This window comes from Limulus polyphemus, unplaced genomic scaffold (assembly GCF_000517525.1).
Source record: "Limulus polyphemus unplaced genomic scaffold, Limulus_polyphemus-2.1.2 Scaffold2192, whole genome shotgun sequence".
NCBI classification, from domain to species: Eukaryota; Metazoa; Arthropoda; class Merostomata; order Xiphosura; family Limulidae; genus Limulus; species Limulus polyphemus.
In genome coordinates this window covers 23,273-33,707 of record NW_013667802.1, presented here as the reverse complement: position 1 = coordinate 33,707, position 10,435 = coordinate 23,273, and the positions used below count along the sequence as shown (strand labels likewise).

The window sequence follows — 10,435 nt, the reverse complement described above, 5'->3', positions numbered from 1 at the left end:
GATGATGATGATGATGATGATGATGATGAATATAATGAGAATGAAACAAACCCAGTTGTACAGTAGGTACCAGGTACTTGCACTTAATTCACCATACCAATGACCATTCCAGCTGAAAGTTTAACAGCCAAATTTTCATAATTACAAATCAGCACTGGATCTCTGCCATTATTTCAACACACAACTGTTCAAGCAAGTCTAGTTTACTTTCTGAACAATAAACTAAGTTTCATGCACTGGTTCTATCACAGCAGGAGATTATAGCTCATTACACCACATCCCTGGTGTATTTACCATAGAATATTGCTTTACATTTGATTGTACTGGATGGTGTTTCTAAATAACTGCAGTTCACTTGTTGCATAAACAAAACTGTGTGACAATTTCCAACATCATAGATATTCATTCTTTGAGTGAAAGAATGAAGACAAAGTTACAGATTTGCTTCTCCATTCACATCTAGTTTGTCATTATTAGCTAGAATGAAGTGTTTTTTAACAGGCTGAAGTGGTGGTTCTGCTTAAAGTGCCAACACTATTACAAGGTCAACCAGCATTCTGTCAGCCCTGTGCCAATCAAAAACTCAATCTCACTTCAGTTAACTTTAACTGACACATACCGAATCCCATTCAGCCATGTATATTAAAGCTGGGTAGACCATTTTTGACACAAAGTGACTTCTGCACCTCTAGTGGTCAAACTGACCCATGGACTATTAGTTTAGTAGAGCTTTAGCAGACATACTTTGCTTCATCTCTCCTATATTTGCTATTAGGCAGAACTGTACTTTTCTCCCATCTTGTGAACAAGATATTGGTTAGTTTGTTTGATATGCACCAACAATCCACAACTGAAAGACATTCTGTCCTTCCTTTCCACATCACTACTGGAGGGAGAGGTATTTGTTGCTGCTGTGGCAAAATTATCATAGGGGCCAGAGAAAGTTCTGACCACTCACTGGTATCCAATGCAGCTGTGCTCAAACATTGAAAGGTGCTTGTGGCAGTGGAACTTTGGTTCAACAATAAGCTTTACACAATGTAGACATTTGAAAAGGTTAATCTAGTTGAGGTGGAGTCACTGCTGCTTTTAATCATAGGTTTCTTTCTGGTTGCCATGAAAACAACCATAGGAGGATATGCAGGTCTTTTGGGTCTCTCTCTTTTGAGCTTTGAACTTGGCCCAAGAAATTGCTCAATTCTCTAACAAAGCTGGGTCAAATCATTAACACAACAATGTTCTTGCAACTAAGGCACTCCTCTTCAAAATTATCAATTGAATCAAACTCTAGGCCATTCATATATAGCAACAGTAATTGTATCACCTGGTTTTTAGTCCATTTATTCCAGGAAAGTTAATTTCTTTAAAATGTAGAGAGTGGTGAAAGTTTTTTCATTGTACTTTTGATCATTTGTTATCTGCTTCACCATGCTACCAGTGGCATCTCAGCTGTCTTATATCTGAGACACCAAAGAAGTCAGGGACAATGGCTGGTGTTGGTGCCAAGATCATATGGACCCTATCCTTATTCATAAGGTTAGCTTGTTGCTGTAGAAAACTCATCTACTAACTCTGCTTGGTGTTGGGTCTCACTCAATCCTTAGTGGTTCAAGGTATAATTCTCTTCTCATGAAGGATCAAGTCATATCATCTTCTTCATCCAGTACATACAGTTTCTCCTGGTAACAGACATCTAAAGCTAGTGGACTTCACCCTCTTCTTAATCACAGGTGACAATGATATATAATGAGGTTCAAATCCACTAACCATCAATAATCTTGGTACCTCTCCACTAGGCCTCAGCATCTCCAGAATGTAAATCACCATAGTGACCCTCAGTAGTTCATGCTTTCTAAGAGTTGAAGTTAAAAGTTCAGAGGTAAGACAGGGTCAGAAGCTGAATAATTCTTGGGTTGTGCTTCTCATCCATGAAGTTGTTGCCAGATGAAAACTTTGGAAATAGTCTTTCACACCAGTGCATGTACTTTTGAAATCCATTATTTTTTATCTATAACTATGACATATTTCAAAATTTTCAGTGCCAATTAACCATGAAGTATGTTACATAGTTATTATGATTTTTGTGCCTTGTAATTGATTGTCATTTTATTATAAATATTTTAGCCTTTCAATGTTACTACTGTCCATGTCACCACATTGGTCATACTTTGTCTGACAATCATGCATTTTGACAATAGCCCTGCAGTATAGTTTTCATTGCAAAATGCTCACAAAGCTGTCATGGTCAAAGCAAACCTCTCCTCCCAGCAGGTTTCCATATTCAGTCTCATGCACAAAGATGATAGTTTCCAAGCTATTACCTGTTTTAACAGTTTGATTGCACAGACATCTGCAGGGACTGTATCTAGTGACTTGAGTGCTATTTCTTCATATGAAATAGCATGAATACTTGTGTCATTCTCTAGCTGCTTTAGGTATGCAAATGGTTGTAATTATATATTATGGAAGTAATATGTGTACCCATGACATGTGTTGCTTTTCCAGACAGAGATTCTTCTTGATTGCTTACAGTTGCTTTGGACACATGGATGAATTTTACCACTGACTTTTGTGTTCATGGATTTTCACTTGTTACAAGACACTGCACTATACTTACCATGGCTGGGGTACATGTTGAAGGCTTCTTTCTGAATGGTCCTGCTGCCCCAAGTCCATCCATATTCCTTTGTTTTCTAATTCCATTTAGAACAAGGAGTATTCTCATCTTGGAAATTATAAATCCCTGATCTGAGTGTATGAATATTTTGTGAAGGAAAAGGCTGTAATATACACTTCCTAAAAATGACCAAGTTTCAGTGGTATCACAGTACTTTCAAACACCAATGTCAAAATGTAGTTCTGATACACATTGATTACCTTGACCTTGTATCGACTGTGGTTGTCATGTGAATTGCAAATTTGCACATTTAAAATAGTGTTGCATGTGTGTGTGTGTATTATATACATGTGCGAAGATATAAAGCGAATTTACAAGACAATCAGATTAGTTAAAATGTACGACATAAATTAAATTTAGAAACACTTTTTCATTTTTCATGCATTATACAAGTACTAATAAATCTCCCTAAAATACATTTATAAAAACTGTTGCTAATGGCACTGTACAAAGAAATATGCTTAGTTCAGTGCTGTGGCAATTTTAAATACTGAACTTATTCTTAGTTCAGTGCTGCAGCATATTAACATATTAACAAATGCAAGCCAAAAAGAAATTAAGAATTAAAATAAAAAATTATCAGTATTCATGCAAACTTATAAAATTAACTGCTACTTATGTTGTTAACATAGGACATCACTTAGTCAATTGCAATTCTAACTACTGCTATGTTCCCTGACCAATCCTTCACTTTTATTTTCATATAGGATTATATATATTTTTGTGCCATGAAAAGTGTGTATATGTGTGGTGAGGGGGCTACAGCCCATCAGCTCCACCACTATTTATCTCTTTTGAAAAGGCTTGTCAGTAGTTTGTACAATTTCTCACCACAAACAGAGAGTAAGCAAATAAATGTTATACTACATAGATGATTTATGATTCATGAGTTCCCTATTCCACTTACTAATTTAAAATAAATAGTTTAGCAGCATATCTCTTTATAAGATATACATATTGGTTAAAAGAAGGAATACAAGCTTACTGCTAACAACTTAACTTATACTGTACATCAAATACTATATCTATTTTCAATAATCAAAGTAAAATAGAAAACTAAACCAAAGTCAATACTTCGAATTGAGATCTGTACTGAGACAGACTTTCCTCCTGGAATTCCACACGTATAATTCCCGGAATATTTCTCACTGGTGTATAATTTTATGTAGATATATTTACATGAAAATCTCCAACAGACAGATGATGCTATACAAAAGATATATAGAGAGAGAATTATTAATACAACATATTTACACCATCTGGCTGCTGAGAATATATTAAGAGAAACATCTGAAACTAAGATCTCTTTAAAACCTATTGTGATAACATCATCAGCAGAAAAAGAAAATTTAATACTCTTGGCATAATAGATTAATGTTATCCTAAATAATTATAATTTATTAGTTAAGCCATCTTATTTTTTTTCTTTAAGAAGATTAATACCATTATATTATACAATTTTAAGTAAACTGGTATGCAAAAAAAACAGTACAAGAGCCAAATTAAAATTAAATCCAAATGAACTAAAAATGGCAACTTAATAAAACATGAAATATTCAAAGTTTCAATTATTTCGTACTAAATATTCTCTGATATTTGATAGGTTCCATGAACAGTTCAGCACTACAGCAGTAAAACCTGTGATTAGTTTAGTGCTAGACTACTAGTAATTATTGAACTTATTATTAGTTCAGTGCTGTTGTGATAGTAAGCATTGAACTTATGCTTAGTTCAGTATTGTTGCAATAGCAAGTATTGAACTTATGCTTAGTTCAGTGCTGCAACAATAGTAAGCATTGAACTTATGCTTAGTTCAGTGCTGTGGCAATTGTAAATACTGAACTTGTGTTTAGTGCTGAACTTATTCTTAGTTCAGTGTTGCAGCACTAGTAATTATTTAACTTATGCATAGGTTGAAGATATTCACCTATATGAAAAACAAAACTTAAAAAAAAACAATTTTTTGCTGAATGGATAAGGAATAGGATACTTTTAATTGTACTTATGAAAACCTTAAACACAAGTACACACATAGGATAAAGATGCCTAATATCATAATATTTTTCATGTTTATTATATGACAGCATTTTAGCCTGTTAGTTCTCACTGACTATTGTTATAGTACAATTGTAACTCTATGTAATAGCTACTGTCCTTTCTAATGATGGATTTAAATACTGATCCTCCTGCAATGTTGTTGATTAATTATAGTTTCTGAGATGTTTAGCTTATACATTCTGTCATAAAATTACATTCTTAAAATACATTTATAAATGAAAGTAAAGAAGAATGTAATAATATGTCAGCCATACTATACAATGATAAAAGCTCTGCAATATTACAGATTTAAGACTGAAACACATAAAAGGTAACAAATACTTATAGAAGTACTATATTATATCTACTGAAGAGCTATAGAAGGATTAAAGACTATTTGTAACATTATTTTGGATTTACAACTGAGGGTTTATAGAATTGTTACAGAAAGAATCAACACTACACACTGTCCAGAAGGGTTATGGATTGCTGATAAAAAGTAGGAAAACAACATATTGCAATAAATGGACTTAGAATGGATATAGGAATTTTATAGATGAGCAATAAGTTTGCTTGGCCAGCTAAGGTAATACAAATCTTTAATTTCTTTGTCTATTCAACTGAAGATCTGTGTGTTGTAACAGTGTCATTCTGATGAGCTCTGATACAGAAAGGCAACATGCAAAGTGTGCAGTTGAAATCCTATTATACACTATTCTGAGTTAGACGCATTGCAGAAAGTACAACTCAACATTACTTTAAATACAGTTAGATCAAGTCTTCATTTACTGTAGTTCTAGGTTTTTAATATAGCTGTTCTCTGAACCACTTCAGTATAATAAGGTTTAGGAAAAAAGACTAGTTCTAATTAATTATAATCATTTTCTTATCTATGATTCATTTTTAAATAAAAAAAATAGCTAAATGACTCAACTGGTAAACAAAGGTTGATCTAGAATCAACTTAACTATAGAACAGTTCATTTGTGAAGACTGCAAAGATTTCCTAAGTTATATGAATTTGTGAGGTAGAATTTCTTTTTTCTTTTTAGTTATAATGTTTTTACCATTTATGTATTTTTTGTCCTGTTGTTTCAGCTTTATTTTTATTTATTTTGTACACTAGCTTACCTATTTCTTAGTGTATGTTAAATATTAACAAGAGATTTTTATATCAAGACACCAACACAAGGCTCCCTAGCAGTGATGTATGAATACTACATTTATACTCAAGTATGTACAACAAATGTTAAGTAGTTAGCCATATATGTAATCTCATTGTCTGTCAAGGAAATAAAACCTTAAGATTTGAAATTAGACTGTCATGAGAAGTTAAGCTGTGAAACCTATAAGATATTTAATTTATTAAAATATATCATAGCAAAATATTCACTTGTTCCTTATTTGAGAAGTATCTGATACTGTTATTGTGAATAATTTTATGAATTAGGTTTTTATACTTCTAATTTTTTTCTTTATTCATTATTATTATTATTTCTCTTACTGTTATTTTGTGTGGGATATTATTAACAACAATACTATATTTATATTTCTTGTATTTGAGTTTGACTTGGAGTTTCAAATATTTATTAACACTGTTCTAACCAGGCACTTATTTATTAGTATTTAATTTTGTAAAGCTTGTATTGTATTTAATAAATCTCTAATGTTTTGTACCCTAATACTAATTCATTATTTGATACCTTACAACTTTAGTGTATTAACAATTGAAACATTAAATATCAACAAAATAAAATCTGCCAAAAGGTTTCTTTCTACATTTCATCTACCAATTGCTTATAATTATTATTAATACATTTTCATATGCAAAATTATTCCTTAAGTACACAACTTAAATAAACAAATTTACTGTTTTAAACTCATGTAAAATTTCATCAGTTCCTTTTACTTCATTCAAGACCACAGGTGGTGAAAAGGGTTTGTTTCTCCAAACTAGTCAAGCAGACTAAACTGGAGTGTTGTGTAATAAAACATCAACAAATCTTAGCTAGTAAAAAATTGGTGCCTTATCTCAGAATTTATATGTTGTAGTTAAAGAAAAACAACAACAAAGAAACACTAACATATAAAATAATACATGTACAAAACATGACATCAGAAATTTCTGTTAGAAAAATTCATATATGAGTGAGAAAAAAAATGCAGCCTTTTGCCTAGTTAAGCTCCATAAATATATTCACAATAAAAACCAATTTGTTTTTAATAGAAGAAGCAATTTTGTGTAAAATTAAGCTACTTACAAACACCCTGGACATTAGTTTCAAACTCTGCATTCTTGTAGATTTGTTCGTCAACAGTATGACAGTTAAGGTATAGTTTTTTATCAGGAGGAAATACAATAATTCCACCTTCAGAAATCACTCCTTCTTCACTGAAGTCTATAAAAACATCATCCCAAGCTAAAAAATTAAACAAATGAATGAAAATCCAACTCAAGAAAAGGCAAATATTTGTGTTCATGAAAAATATTTTATTTTTATTATTGTAATATGAGAAATATATATTTCTTTACATTGAATGTCATATATACTTTAGCATGGCTTTTCTAAAAACATGTGTATATATTACAAGTAAATAAAAGTGCTTGTAGTTATATGGTAAAACGAATGTGGTGTTCAGAAAGATCACAAAACTGACTTTATTCTAATACCATGTTGATGTATAGTACAAGAATGTTAGGTGAAGTAATCACAAGAAGCTCAGTAGGCTGATCAGGACAGTGTATTTTCATTTCACCTTTCTTATAAGCCACAGGTACAAACACATTTGTGCAGAAACTGTTTCGGCATCAACCTAACTGTGAAGAAATATTGAATGATAATAATCAAGATTATTTATTATCTGAAAAGACTTACATTGGAAGAGCAGCTGTATTATTGTTTTGCTTATTTTCATATTCCTACTTAGAATAACTGAATTGTTTTATGACAGTTAGCCGTAATAGTGTAATATACCACATTATATTGACTGATATCCTAAAAAAACAATTTCACAAGTTAGCTTATATTACAGGGGTAACAAATTCTAAATAAATATCAATCTAGTTAAGAAGACTTAAACAGTAATAAGTCATTGGGTTAATTCGAGGACTTAGCAACGAAGCAAAACCTGGTTATTTTCACTCTAAAAGTTATCAAAATTTATGGAATTTAAGTGTACATTAATTAGAGATGATGTATTGTTGTTATAGCACAGTCTTGGAAGTAGCTTCTGAATTCAGAATCGTCACTCACAGTTTAGCCTGGCTTAATATATACTATTGTGTCCTATAAGACTAAAACAAAAACTGTACAGCAAATTAACAAAATTCTTTGGTATTTTAGGTTAAGTCATAAAGTGAAAACCATAAATGTTTTGCTTTACTCAGAAAGTTAGCAGTGAAATGCATGTCAGCTTTGTAAAAAATATTTAAATACTTTGGTCTACAGTATTCAAGAATATACAACTAAACTATCATTATATTCTTTACTCTGAACTCACTGAAATGTTTCATATAGCTTCAAGTTAAAAACTTTTTAAAACTTGTACATCTCTATTTTAGAATTATTAAAGTACAATATTTTAGAAAATAACTTCAGCAATGAAATATCATACAATTGTGGGGTTTAAAAGCAGAAATTTTTGTCCTGACATTTAAATGTGTTCTATAGCAATATTCTGTAAGGAATATACTAAAGGTAGAAATATTAAATTTAAACAATAAGTGTGCTGGCTCTAGATCTACACCATTTTTGAATTCCTTGTATATTTTAAAATATAATAATCATTTACCTTTGATACTTTCTAATATATTACTTCAATAATTCAAAGTATCTATAGACCAAATGTTAAGAGCTTTTATTATTGTGAAAAATTGAAGAACCAAAAAACAGTTCCTTAATGAGAAACTAACTTAAAAATATCATTTTTCAGATACTAAAAGCTTTTAACACTGTCCCTTCCACAAATACTGTACTTTTCATAAAAAAAGAGGTTATTATAAATCAATGTGGGAAAATAAGTTTTGACCTAATACATGTCACCAGCAAAATACTAATGGAATGAAGCCATACATTGTTACCTGATATAGAAAAAAAATATATCACAAATTATGTTAAAATTGTAAAAGATAATGCAGCTCACATATAGTATTATATGAAAATATCTCTCCATAAATTCATGATATAATTAATAAACCAGTATTAATCAGAATAACAGATTATGTAATATTTAGTTTAAATTTAAAGTCATATTTATCCACCTTTTCAATGTTTGTTAATTAATCAGGCTTCATTCAGTTTCTTGCAAGCATTTTGTACACTTAGCTGGAACAAACACGCACACACAACACAAAAGAAGTAATAAACAACTCAACTTTCATTGCAAAATTAAATACTTTGATTTAATTAATTACTGCAACAAAAAAGCTGGTTATGGTTTAAATTAATAAAATCTCTCTACTGAAAAAACATATTTAATTCAAGAGATTTCTGGGTCAGAACATGCTGAACCAATACTTTTTATAACTAACTTATATAAAACACATGTGTAATGCAAAATTGTTTGTTGATTTAACCTAACATAATATTAAAGAACAACATTTTGGTTTACCTAGGCTGTTTTAGCTACTAGATTAAGCTAAATTCTTCAGAAAAGGAAGAAAAAAAACACCTCAAAGCCAGCCCTCATCATTCAAATGTTTATGAAGCTTTCTCTTAAATTAACTGCATCTGAAAGCAATCCATTACAAAGGCTAGTTACCCTGTTAGAAATATAAAGCTATTTTAGCTGAATATAACTTCTTTCTTGCCAAAATTTATACTTGTGTCCCCTAGTCTTACCATTCTCACCATTAAATATGAAAAAAAATTAAGATTCAATATTATCAATTCCATTACGAATCTTACACACCTCAATCGGATCCCCTCTAAATCTTCTTTTTTCAAGAGAAAACAAGTTTAGAGATCTTAACTTATCCTTGCATGGTAACCTTTCCATCCCAGGTATCATCATAGTAAACCTCCTCTGAACCCTTTCCAACAATTCAATGCCCTTTCTGAGGTAATGATCCCAAGACTGAACACAATGCTCCAAATGTGGCCTAACCAATGACCTATACAATGACATTATAATGCCTATTGATTTGTCTTCGGTATTTCTGTAGATACAACCTAAAATACTGTTATATCTCTGGCTGTTAGTTAATTTCCTGTATAATTTTGTTCCGATGAAACTTTAGCGACACAAGTCCTTTCTTAAATAAAACTAGTTTATTCTTTCTCAATACAACTTTGCAATACACTTAATTTCCACAGTCACGCTATAACTTAAACAAACACTATAATTCACAACGAACGACTCACGTGCTTGACTCAATTGTCCGTCTCTATCTCTGTCTGCAATTCAATTACAATGTTGCCGTCACTTCTTGGCGGTCTTATATACAAGAATACTGCACATCTAGTAAACAATCGAGGCTTCATGAAGGGACATGAATTTTCTAGAAGCTCATGATGTGTTACTAGCGTCACGTGACTGCCACTGTCATAATACTGCCCCTTCCTTAGTATTGTTCGTCCCGAACAATAGCCACTTACATTAAACCAATAAACAATTAACAATAACTTAATTAAATGTACAGAATTTACAAACACAAAATTAAAACTCAACAAAGTATCTTAATTTTACGGGATGTATCTTCTTCCGTCCTGTTCTCCATCTC

General features: G+C 31.3%; 1 protein-coding gene across 1 annotated transcript in view; it reads right to left on the bottom strand.

Annotated features, from left to right (window-relative positions):
* Positions 1-10,435, bottom strand: part of LOC106466222 (locomotion-related protein Hikaru genki-like) — a 54,315-nt gene that overhangs the window by 26,712 nt on the left and 17,168 nt on the right. Inside the window, exons 4-5 of the mRNA XM_013926471.1 lie at positions 6,975-7,133; positions 3,752-3,883 (exon numbers count right to left, since the gene is read on the bottom strand). Coding sequence (XP_013781925.1) covers positions 3,752-3,883; positions 6,975-7,133 — 291 coding nt within the window. The remainder of the gene's footprint in view (positions 1-3,751; positions 3,884-6,974; positions 7,134-10,435) is intronic.